The sequence below is a fragment of the Pristiophorus japonicus genome, chromosome 11, assembly GCF_044704955.1.
Source record: "Pristiophorus japonicus isolate sPriJap1 chromosome 11, sPriJap1.hap1, whole genome shotgun sequence".
NCBI lineage: Eukaryota > Metazoa > Chordata > Chondrichthyes > Pristiophoridae > Pristiophorus > Pristiophorus japonicus.
Window position 1 is genome coordinate 33,812,459 of NC_091987.1, and position 12,665 is coordinate 33,825,123.

The 12,665-nt window shown below is 47.3% G+C and overlaps 1 protein-coding gene across 5 annotated transcripts in view; it reads left to right on the forward strand.

The window, feature by feature from the left end:
- Positions 1–12,665, forward strand: part of LOC139276009 (cilia- and flagella-associated protein 47-like) — a 1,107,008-nt gene that overhangs the window by 110,891 nt on the left and 983,452 nt on the right. For all 5 annotated transcript variants that reach the window (XM_070893331.1, XM_070893333.1, XM_070893335.1 and 2 more), the window contains exon 11: positions 4,849–5,001. In XM_070893331.1, the coding sequence (XP_070749432.1) occupies positions 4,849–5,001 (153 nt within the window). The remainder of the gene's footprint in view (positions 1–4,848; positions 5,002–12,665) is intronic.

A 12,665-nucleotide genomic window follows, 5' to 3' on the forward strand; every position in this document is an offset into this window, starting at 1 on the left:
CAGGAATGGCTTGGTCATTTTAGGAGTATTTTGTGGTGGTGTTGCTGGAGAGGGAAGTTAGTACAGCATCTGGGAGCTATATGGGTGCACTGTGCAAGTAAAGTAAATCGGGCCATTATGAGGCCATCCCGAGCTTCCCAGCAGCAGTGTGCGCCGCTGCTGGTGCTATCTCCACCTTGGGTTCCTCCTCCTCCTCCGAAGAGGCTGTACATTCTGCGCCTTGCTCCTCCTGCAGCTCCAATCCTCGCTGCTGCACTATATTGTGCAGCACACAGCATACGACAATGATTCTGGAGACCCTGGCTGGTGCGTACTGAAGCGCATCTTCAGCATGCCAATTGCTTGCTCTATGACACATCTAGTGGACATGTGGCTTTCATTATAGGGCTCCTTGTCCTCCTCAACGGTGTCACCAGCCATCTCTTCAGTGGATTGCTCTTATCTCCCAGCAGCCAGCAAATAAGTCTGTTCGGAGCTGCAAAGAGTGGAGGGAGAGTGGACTGGCGCAGCACATAAGAGTCACACAGCTGCCAGGGAATCTGGCACGTACATGCATGATGATCCTTTCATGGTTGTAGATGAGCTGCATATTGAGGAAGTGGAAGCTGTTGCAGTTCAAAACACTCCTGGGTGTTGTGGGGGTGCCTTGATGGCCACATAGATGTGTGCAGTCAATGACGCCCTGCACCTGTGGGAAGCCAGCCAGAGCAGCAAAGCTGAGCACCCACTCAGTAATGTTGGCTTCATCAGTGGTAAAGTTTACATAATTGGCTGACTTGTCAAACATGGCATTGGTCACCTGGATGATTCATCTGTGAGGAGATGACTGCGAGATCCCTGGAATGGTCCTAATGTTGAAGGTGGTGGTGACTTTGACAGCCACTGGTAAGGTGTGTCCACCAGGTCCTTGTGGCAGCAGGTCTTCGTCCACCAATCTACAAATGTCTATGATGACCTGATGCGATAGCTTGATTTTCTTGAAGCACTACTGCTCAGTCATGTCTAGGAAACTCATCCTTGGCCTGCATACCCTGTGCTGGGGGTATCGCCTCCAACACAGTGCACCCCTGTGCTGATCCCCTCTCTTCTGTGGAGCATCAGAGGAAAAGGCTGCTGGTACTGGTGTTGTTGCTGCTGCTACTGGTGTAGCTGGTATTGTTGGTGCTGGGGCACACCTTGGACTGAATCTGAGGTCCAAGGTGAGATGATATAAGCGGCATCCATGCTCATCTAATAGATGCCAGGTAGAGTGATCAGAGGTACAATCCTCCAATGTACTGAGAGTGACTAGCAATGGGAGTGACTTCTGAGGTTGCACAAATCACCTGCAAATTCTTGAAAGCTATGGGGCAGAAATCCCGGCCTCCCCGGGTCTGTATGGAGTCTGTAAGGACCTGGGAAGGCATCGCAAAAGCTGTTTTTTGGTGCACAATGCACATGCGCCGAAAATCGGCTTTTCCGATCATTCAAGCTTTGGATTGACAGATCGTCCATATCCCCACAGCCAGGACATTCACATGGGCAAGATTGCGGTATTTACCCATCTCTTGCCCAGCGAATGTCCTGAAAACTCTTGTTTTAAAACATAATAGAAACATATAAAAATAACATTTTAAAACAAATTTTTATGTTTAAATTCCTGTCCACTAAGGTAAGTTTATTTTTAACCCTAATTACAAAACTTTAAAAAATATCGGAAAAATATATATTTTTTTCTAAGACATTTTTAACTTTAATTTCAATTAATTTTAATTATGTGAGGTGTGTTTTTTATTTTTTATTATAGTGTTTAGTGTTTTTTTCTCTCTCATTAATAGCAATGAGAATTCGTAGATATGGAGTTCTCATTGCTTTTAAAGAGAATGCTGTGGAATACTTTACCTGATTGGTTGTGCAATCACGTTCGAACCTGGAGGACAGGAGCATGCTTCGCAGTGCGGGAAGAGAAGGCCTCCCCACCGGAATCCGAGATGCCTCCAGGACCACCAGGTCATTTTGATAAAATTCTCTGGTCGGTGGCGTTCGTTTGAAAGAAACCTCCAACCGGAATTTCAGGGCCTTTATCTCTGCACAACATGGTGTCAGCAAGAGCTGTTTGCTTAGGCAAGGATGCAGGTGTAAGGTGTGATTTTTTTTTCAGCTGTCACTTTAATGAAGTAGCACAATGGACACTGTGCTTCTGCTTCCCCTTCACAGGCGAGGTTCCCGAGGTACGTGAATGTCATGTACAATCAGTTAAAGTTGAAACCTCATTTTAAAAAGGCTGTTATGGGTCTCTAAAAGAACAGTTAACAACCTCAATGAGGTCGCCTGCTTCTTCTGCACGGGTCTGTGGCACGTCTTGAAATGCGCCACAGTAAAAGGCGGAAGTCGGCGAGATGAGGGCGGGTTCCCGGCGCCCTGCCAATTTCAACGCTTTTAACCGCCGATTTGCGCCCAAACCCGCACGCTCTGCAATGTGAAAATTCCAGCCGATGACTTTCTACCCCACTCCCAAACTAAGATAGAGTTTTGGACTTTCAGTTTCCCTCTCCATTAAACTAGATGTCCGGCCTTACTGTGCACCCACTTCCATTGAGTTAGAGGCCCCTTCCTGTTGACATGCCATTTATCCTCCCCCATTGTCCTCTCCCCTTCCCCCTTCCACCGTGCCCCTTTATCTATCCCTCCCACTTCACTCCTCCTTCCCCTCTCTTTCCCTCTAGTTTCCCTTCTCTTATCTCTCCACCTTTCCCCTCCTCTCATCCCGATCTCCCTTCTCCTTCTCATCACCCCTCCCTTCATCCCATTGCTGTCAGATTCCTCCTCCCTTCCTCTAGTTCCCCTTTCCCAACCTCCCCTTCCCTTTTTTCCCATGTCCTCCTTCCATTGCTCTCCTCCTCTCATCTGCTCCTATTCCCTCTTTCCTCTTCTTCTCCCCCTCTTTTTTCACTTCTCCGTCCCTCTCTTTTCCCTTATCCTTTTGCCCCTTCTTCTCCCTCATCCAGAAATATTGTGATTTTGTAAGATAAAGAACTTGCAATTGTATAGCCCGTTATCACAACCTCAAAACATCACAAAGTGCTTTAAAACCAATGAATTACTTTGAAGTACAAATATTCTTGTTTATAGGCAAACACAACAGCCAACTTGCACACAGCAAGGTCCCACAAACAGCAAATGAATGCATGGGCACAGCATCTGACAATTTGTGATATTGTTGTCTGTGTTTTATATGAATCATGTGATATCCTTTATTTATATTTTCTAAAATTTAATATTGAATGCAGATTCAATCAACTGCACAGTAGTCAACAGCAAATCAGTTTGAGGCAGACTCATCATATGATATCTTTGCTAATTTGATAAATATCTTGATGAATGTTCAAAAGGTCTTGCAACAACATAATAAACCCCCATGAACATTTGGCAGATCTTTCAAATGATCGTTATAAAGTACTTGGGGGGTCGCGATTCCCTTTATAACATCGCCCATTAGGACCGGTGCTAGGTGGCTAACGGGCGGCAAAGGCCTACCGTTGGTGTTAAGTGGCGTCCACGGCTCAGGAGAAATTGGTAGAGGCGCCAAGAGGTAACGTTGTGCCGTCTAACTCCACCCAAGCGGTGACATCATCTAGCGTGCAACGCCCCCTTGGCACCGCTCCCGTGATATTTGGTTTGTACGGACACCTAACGGCAAGGCATCCATACTGACTGGGAAAAGTGGAGGAAACATTGCAGTGCTCAGGCGTATTCATTCGCCCAGAGATCAAGGTAAGTTTTTTTCTTTATTTATTATCTTTTTATTAGTTGTAACAGTGGGGAAGTTTGTGTGTCGGTCGGAGAAGTTTGTGTTTTTTTTTCCTTGCTTCCCTTTTCTTCCCATTTTCATCTAGCATGGCAGCAGCCTCCCGTTGTAAAATTCAGTAGGCTTCCTGAGCTCCTGCCCAAGGATGAGTGTGCAACACGATTTTGAAGTGCTGCTCTCTCACCTTTGGGTGTAAAAACTGAATTTGGCAGTTTGAGTCTGCACCTAACGCCTGCCGGTAAAATCAGCATTCAGGCGGTGACACCAACTCAAAATCGGCGGTACCGAATTTTGATCCCTTAGATTTTTCTTTAACTATTGGTTATTGTCTTGACCTTGAACACTTTGGGAGAGAAATTGAGTAGCGCCCCGTTTGTGGCGATAACTTTTGCGGCAGTGCAAAGAAATGGCCGGGCACTACGCGAGGGACTCTGAGGCGAACTTGTTGTTTAGCACTCCAAGAAGGAAATGGAGCGCTAAATCAAGCACTATCACTTCTCTTGGAGCACTAAAGCTGGCAGGAGGGGCAGTAGTGGTGCAGCGCTGCCCAATGCCGAGGGAAGGTCCATCGCTGCAGGCTCTGCAATGTAAAGAGGTACCTCGTCGCCAATGGCAGCCGCGAACCTCCTTGATCAGCCCCAAGCACTTTAGCAATCATGAAAAATGAACATTCGGCACGATGACAAAATTTTCCCCCCCGCAAACATCATTCCCTTTAAACAGCGCTCCTGAAGTACCTCCCGAATAAAGCCTCCTGCAGCTGTCGGTGTTGTTGCCTGGTGATGCTGCAGGGGGCGGAACCGAAGTTCGGGTCCGGGCTGCTACCGGAGCGATGTGCAGAGCGATAACGTCATGATCTATGGGTGCAGGAGATCATGGCAAACTTTGAGGGGCATTTATCGGGCATTGGTACTCTCACCGCATCTGATCGCTAAACTGGTAATGCCCCATTATCGCCCAGGCCTTTGATTAGATTACAGCCTTGTAATTATTCATACCTCTGTATCATATCATGTCAATATATAACAGATACACTGCATTTTTTATTTAATCTTTTTTAGTGCCAGTTCCACAAAAATGAAGAAGCACTCTTATGTGGACCCTGAGTACACTCATAACGATGAGGAGGTAGCAGCAAAGAAAGCACATAAGAAACATTATGAACATTTCATTCAGGATCTAAGGTTACATCGCTTACAAAAGCAGGACCACAGGTAAATATGTTCCTTTGGCAAAACTAGAATGAAATACAAAACTTAATAACCCCATTTTAATCTTTTTTTATCCTAGGAAATGGGATATTGCTTATCATATTCTCAGGTTACAAATCTTGTTCCAATGTTTGTTTAAAATAAGGATTTTGGAGCTTAACATTACTTTTTTAGTAAAGTCAACAACTTTTCTATTGAACAAAGCACATTCAATTGTAGAAAGATGCAAAAAAGTGCATAAGGAAGTAGTTGGCATTTATCAATGAATAGCGGTATTTTAACCTTTCTTGAAGCAATAAAAATAATATTTGCCTTCACCTGGTGGACAGAACTTATAAAATTTTAACTTGATACAGCACCGTGCAGGCAATTTTGGCTGTGCCATAATATTAAAATGGCCGCTAGCGAGTTGGCAGCTCATTTTATATTATCGCACAAAGTCAGAATTACCTCTTGTATGTGTTGGTGTAAATGATGGAATTGTGAAAGAAATTGCATCTCAAATAAATGCTCCAGTCCTCCGACACTATACAATGTGTATTGAAAGATTGTGACCAATGTGAATCTTTGGAATTCTCTACCCCAAAGGACTGTGGATACTCAGTCATTGAGTATAGTCAAGGCTGAGATAGATAGATTTTTGGAGTCTAGGAGAATTAAGAGATATGGGAATCAGGCGGGAAAGTAGAGCTGAGTTCGAAGATCAAAATGATCTTATTGAATGGTGGAGCAGGCTTGAGGGGCCTACTCTTGCTCCTGATTCGTATGTACTTATGTTCATATGTTCTTATGTTAATGCCTCTGCTATTTCTACCTTTGCTTCTTTCAGCAATCTTGGATGCATTCCATCCATACCAGGTGACTTACCAATTTTTACTAATAGTAATTTTTTTGTACATCTTCTATTTATTACTATCCTGTCCATAACCTCCCTCTCTTCTTTTAGTATAACCTTCACATCATCCACTTCCTTTGTGAAGACAGATACAAAGTACTCATTTAATACTGTGGACATGTCTTCTGGCTCTACATGAAGATTTCTCTTTGGGTCCTTTTTTCTCGCTAATCTCTTACACTTTATGGGGGAGAAATGGGCTCTGTAGCACCCAATTTTTAGGCACTACACGGCCTCCAAACAGTGGAAATGGCGCCCGAGATGTTTGCGCATCCTTTTGATGGGAAGTGCGCTGGACACCATTTTGGTCATGGGGTTTGTGCGCATGCACCAAATGACTGCCAACAGCATGCAGAGTAGACAGATTATGACATCAATCAGTGTGCAACACTGATTTAATGCCAGTGTTACCATTTCCGAATGTCACGTTCCGAATGTCTTAATCTCGCACAGCTGAACACGACATTAAACGGCCCTCTCCCACCACCAGCACTATTTAAAGGGATTATGAACTACTTATAGGTTAGTTTCTGGTTTCTTTCATCTGATTGCTGGTGCAATTGTATATGTTTTTGGAGCTTTCCAATACTTGCCTGAAGTTTCAGTAGTCTACAGGGAGTGGTCTGCCTGGTGCTGAAGTGATTTTTTGGTCATTTAAACGCTTGTGCTGAAACAAGTTGTTTTGAGATATGTGTGGCCTGGTAGGCTTTCCTATTGGAATTGAGCATAATTAGGAGAATGAAAAGAGGACATGCAGAGCAGGACAAGCTGCTAAAAGAGGGAGAAGGAGAAGGGGAAGCAGGACTGTTAGCAGGAGGCCATATCTATCGAGGATCTTTAGGGAGCAATTATTTTACCTCAATTTCAGCGATGATCAATGCGTGAGACACCTTAGCTTCACGACAGAGGTTGTGACTGAAATTTGCCAACTGCTGCAACCATAACTGCAACTTCAGAGCAAGGCATGGAAAGCCTTACCTGGAGAGTATAACATCACATTCCTTGTAGATGGTGGAAAAGCTTTGGGGAATCAGGACGTGAGACACTCGCCGCAGACTACCCAGCCTCTGACCTGCTTTTGTAGCCACAGTATTTATGGGGCTGGTCCAGTTAAGTTTCTGGTCAATGGTGACCTCCAGGATGTTGATGGTGGGGGACTAGGCGATGGTAATGCCATTGAATGTCAAGGGACAGTGGTTAGACTGTCGCTTGTTGGAGATAGTGATTGCCTGGCTCTTCTTGCCTCTTATCAGCCCAAGCCTGAATGTTATCCAGATCTTGCTGAATTGGGGCATGTACTGCTTCATTATCTGAGGAGTTTTGAATGGAATTGAACACTGTGCAATCACCAGCAAACATCCCTACTTCTGACTTTATGGTGGAGAGAAGGCCATTGATGTAGCAGCTGACAATGCTTGGGCCTAGGACACTGCCCTGAAGAACTCCAGCAGTGATGATTGTCCTCCAACAACTACAACCATCTTCCTTTGTGCTAGGTATGACTCCAGCCAGTGGAGAGTTTTCCCCCTGATTTCCATTGAATGCAATTTTACTAGGGCACCTTGATGCCACACTCGGTCAAATGCTGCCTTGATGTCGAGGGCAGTCACTCTCACCTCACCTCTGAAATTCACTTCTTTTGTGCATGTTTGGACCAAGTCTGTAATAAGTTCTAGAGCCGAGTGGTCCTGGCGGAACCCAAACTTAGCATGGTGAGCAGGTTATTGGTGAGTAAGTGCCACTTGATAGCATTTTTGATGACACCTTCCATCACTTTGCTACTAATTGAAAGTAGACTGATGTGGTGGTAATTGGCCGGATTGGATTTGTCCTCCTTTTTGTGGACAGGATATACCTGGGCTGTTTTCAACATTGTCGGGGAGATACCAGTGTTGTAGCTGCACTGTAACAGCTTGGTTAGAGGCGTAGCTAGTTCTGGAGCACAAACCTTCAGCACGACAGCCGAGAAGTTGTCAGGGCCCATAGCCTTTGCAGTATCCAGTGCGCTTAAGCTGTTTCTTGATATCACGTGGAGTGAATTGAATTGGCTGTAGACTGGCTTCTGTAATGGTGGGACCTCAGAAGGAGGCCGATATGGCTGAAGATGGTTGCAAATGCTTCAGCCTTTTCTTTTGCACTTGCATGCTGGGCTCCGTCATATTCATGGAGTCTCCTCCTTCCATTATTTGTTTAATTGTCCACCACCATTTATGACTGGATGTGGCAGGACTGCAGAGCTTTGATCTGATCCGTAGATTGTAGGATAGCTTAACTTTGTCTATAGCATAGTGCTTCTGCTGTTTAGCATGCATGTAGTCCTGTGTTGCAGCTTTCCCAGGTTGGCATCTCATTTTTAGATATGCCTGGTGCTGCTTCTGGCATACTCTTCTGCACTCTTCATTGAACCAGGGTTGGTCCCCTGGCTTGATGGTTGTTATGTATTGTCCAGGTGCATCAAATGTATAAGTACAATGGTGCACCACAGAGGGCGCTGTGGTGGGAGACCTGAAAGTACCGGCAAGACAGAGTATAAAAGCCTACGCACCACACCTGGGAGGCACTCTGGATTTACACAATAAAGGACTAAGATCACAGCAGTCACTACAACACCAGACCGTGTGGAGTCAGTGATTTGAGTGCTACATACATCACATTGGCGACAAGGACACGGACGAACTTCACGCAACCATGGCTACTCTGGGCTCGTTAAAGGATTTTATGGTGGGAAATGATTGGGAGACCTTTACGGAAAGGCTCGAGTACTACTTCACAGCAAACGACCTGACGGGGAACACGGACGCACTGAGAGAGAAGCGTAAGGTGATATTGCTTTCCAGTTGTGGCGATGAGGTTTACTGTCTCGTCAGGGATTTGCTGGCACCCGAGAGCGCCAGGGACAAGTGATATGAGGAGCTGATCACAATCATTCATGACCAACTTAAACTGAAGGAGAGCATCCTCACGGCCTGGCACAAATTCTACCACCACTGCAGACCTGAGGGCCAGGATGTCACTAAATATGCTGCGGACCTCAGGAGACTCACGGCGCTGTGTGATTTTGGCACGCACCTTGACGAGGCGTTGCGAGACGTTTTTGTTATGGGGATTGGTCATGAGGGTCTCCTTCACAGGCTGCTATCCACTGAACCTACAGTCACCCTGAAGCAAGCCATCACCATCAGCCGGGCGTTTATGACCTCGACTTGCAGCACCAAGCAGATGTTCCACACAGCCTCGAACCCGGCAGGTACTATCCACAGGATAGTGCCTACCACGGACAAAACTGCAGAACGTGGCTCTGCCCAGGGCAGAGAGCACGGACCTCGGGGTCCTGGAACTCAGAGTCCGCTGAGGGGGGCTAATCGAGCAGCACCATGCTGGCGCTGCGGAGGAAGCCATGGGGCTCACTGGTGCAGGTTTGCGGAGTACACGTGCAATACCTGCCACATGAAAGGCCACCTTCAGCGTATGTGCAAAAGACACCTGACTCACCGTGTGGCTGAGGAGATGGTAGAGGCTCCATTTTCCAGAAAGGAGCAGGCAGAAGAAGATGAGGCGTTGTTTGGACTGTATACGTGTACCGACGGTTCAGCCCCAGTGATTACGGAGGTCAAGATGAACGGAGTCCCAATGAGTATGGAAGTGGACACGGGATCGGGTCCGTCGTTGATGAGTTAGGAAACTTTTGAAAAACTGTGGATCAACCCATCTGCACGACCCAAGCTGGTCCCGGTCACGGCGAAGCTGCGTACCTACACCAAGGAACTGATACCTGTTCTTGGCAGAGCGGATGTGCAGGTATCTCATGGGGGCGAGACGCACGGTTTACCTTTGTGGGTCATTGCAGGCGATGGGCCAACGCTTCTCGGCAGGAGGTGGATGGGGAAGGTCCGTGGGAGCTGGAAAGACTTCATTCCTCCACAGACTGCTGTTCCCCAGGTTCCCGAAGAGCAGCGCCGACCGAGCTGGAGGAGGAAGAAGCCGTTCATCGGCAGTCTAAATCCCCACACAGGCGACAGCAGCCCAGAACTCCTGACCTCAAGCAATCCTGCAGCCTCAGCCTCCACAGACGAGCAGACCCTGGAAGAGCAGTTGTTCAAGTGTGGGCCGATCGCTGAGGTGCGAGCCGGCGATGCGCTGCGGGCGATGAACAGGAGGTCCATCGATGGCTGACAAGTCCAGGGGGGGCCCACGTTGAGGAAGAGTCGGGCAGCGGTCACAGCTACCGTGGAGGCCGGGACAGCGGTGGCGCTGGTGGCGGCTATGGCGGCTGCAGGAGAGGCAACGGTTATTGGGACAGCGGCAGGAGTGGAGGCTGCAGGAGAGGCGACAGTTACTGGGACAGCGGCAGGAGTGGAGGCTGCAGGAGAGGCGACAGTTACTGGGACAGTGGCAGGAGTGGAGGCTGCAGGAGAGGCGACGGTTACTGGGACAGTGGCAGGAGTGGAGGCTGCAGGAGAGGCGACAGTTACTGGGACAGCGGCAGGAGTGGCGGCTGCAGGAGAGACGACAGTTACTGGGACAGCGGCAGGAGTGGAGGCTGCAGGAGAGGCGGCAGTTGCTGGCACAGCGGCAGGAGTGGAGGCTGCAGCGGCGACGGAGGCTACGGCAGCGGCAGGTACGACTCGGGAGAACGCGACAGCTACTCTGGTGGGTGCAGGAGCCAGAGCGAAGGATACGGCAGCAATCACGGAGGCCGTTCTCACAGGGACTATGATGGATCGAATTCAAAGAGCCAGATTCAAGATCGGATTGTTTTGGCCGTTTTCCTTCCTTCTTTCTTCTGTATTCCTTCTATTCCAGAGAGTAAAACATCAGGCCAGCGAGCTCAAGATGGTGGCGAGCCTCGTGGCAGCAGAGCTCTGCAAAGAACAAAGACAAGTAGTACAACTAAAATGGCGGCGCCCAAGGGAAGCCTCGTGGGAACCACAAGATGGCGTCTTAAAAGGAAAATGCACCCGGGAGCCTTAAAAGGGCCCTACACCGTAGCCGGTCCCCACAAAAAGACTTTTGTAAGGCAAGAGCGAGTCTAAATGTGTAACGTGATTTGTATGATGAAGTGATTTAGGATAAGAGTTGATATTTTGATGCTGAATGGTTACTGTGTTTAAAATGATGGATATGAATGATTTACGAAAAGAGTTAATACCATGAGGTACAAGTAAAAGGGCTAATGGATCCGTGACTAACATGCCTAAGGGGCCAATGCGATTTTCGATTTTACGTGATTCATGCAAGGGTTCAGCGGCTGCAGATGAGCTGCCAAGGTGACTACTGAGAACAGAGGCAACGCACTAGTTGCGATACCCTGTCTCAGCACAGCCCATTACCTTGGGCGAAAAGGGGCAGTACTCTGCCACCGTATCTCACCCAGTGGAGCTGGGATTAAATAACTGTTCAGTGTATCTGCAACCTTTTGACATAACATCTGTACCACATATCATATGTACCATACAAATGTACTGTCTATGTATACCTGCTTTCTGTTGGAGGCTATACTCGTGTACTTCATCACCCATGTAAGGACTGCAAATATCACATGCTTGCACCGGATCGCAAGCATAATCTCTACATGGGGGGGAAGTGGATGGTCATGGACTCACACTCACAAACCAACCAGGACGAACAAGGCCGAGGTTTCTGGTAATGGCTTTTGGAACTGGGGGGTGGGGGGAGTGAGATGTTATGTATTGTCCAGGTACATTAAATGTATAAGGACAATGGTGTGCCACAGAGGGCGCTGTGGTGGGAGACCTGAAAGTACCTGCAAGACAGAGTATAAAAGACTGCCCACCACACCTGGGAGGCACTCTGAAGTTACACAATAAAGGACTAAGGTCACAGCAGTTACTACAACACCAGACCGTGTGGAGTCAGTGATTTGAGTGCTACATACATCACAATGGTAATGGTAGAGTGCTAGATAAGCCGTGCCATGAGGTTACAGATTGTGGCGGAATACAATTCTGCTGCTGTCATAGTTGAATAGCTGCAGTCTCTGTGAGCTGTGTGTTTTGGGTGTGATGCTTATTACTGTGCTGAATGTGTGAGGGTAAGGTAAAGCATATGAATTTTTAGGTTGAGTACAGATTGATAGAGAATGTTGGTCGATAGGTGATGGGGGTGTAGTGAATTGACCAGTGGATGAGACTAGTGGTGCAGTTGGTAAGATATGCCATTTTAAAATGAACTCACTCATCTTGACAACTTGTATGAGATTGCTAAACTTCTTCTTGCACTGCATCCATGTTCTTGCAGCAACACTTCTGGCATTGACCTCCGCTGCTTCTGGTTCCGACTGCCTCCTGAGCATCTGTCTGCAAGACCTCCTGGACCCTTGCGGATATAAGACTTCGCTCCTTCTTCCCACCAAGACCTCCAGTGCAGAGTCTGAAAACCTTGGTGCATGCTCTCTTGCATGTTCAGCCATCCCTCAAAGTACAGATTCAATTTTCAAATGACTCCCACCACTTCTTGCTGGCACAGTGCACCTTTAAGATTTGCAGGCTGTCTTTAAGTAGTGCTAGCCACTCGCAATATCAGGCCCCCTGCTGATGCTTGCAGCAAATGGACAGCGTGGGTAGTACTGGCAATCATGTAAAGCAGAAGGCAAAATGAATTTAATGTGCTGCCTTCAATGCAATGAATAGGCGCAGGTTATTCGCGTTCCACGATCCCCACGCCTGTTTCTAGGGCTTAGTCAATTTCTCCCCTGCTATGTTTATAAAATGTTTTAGTGTTCAATTTAATGGTGCCTGCGAATCTTTTCTTG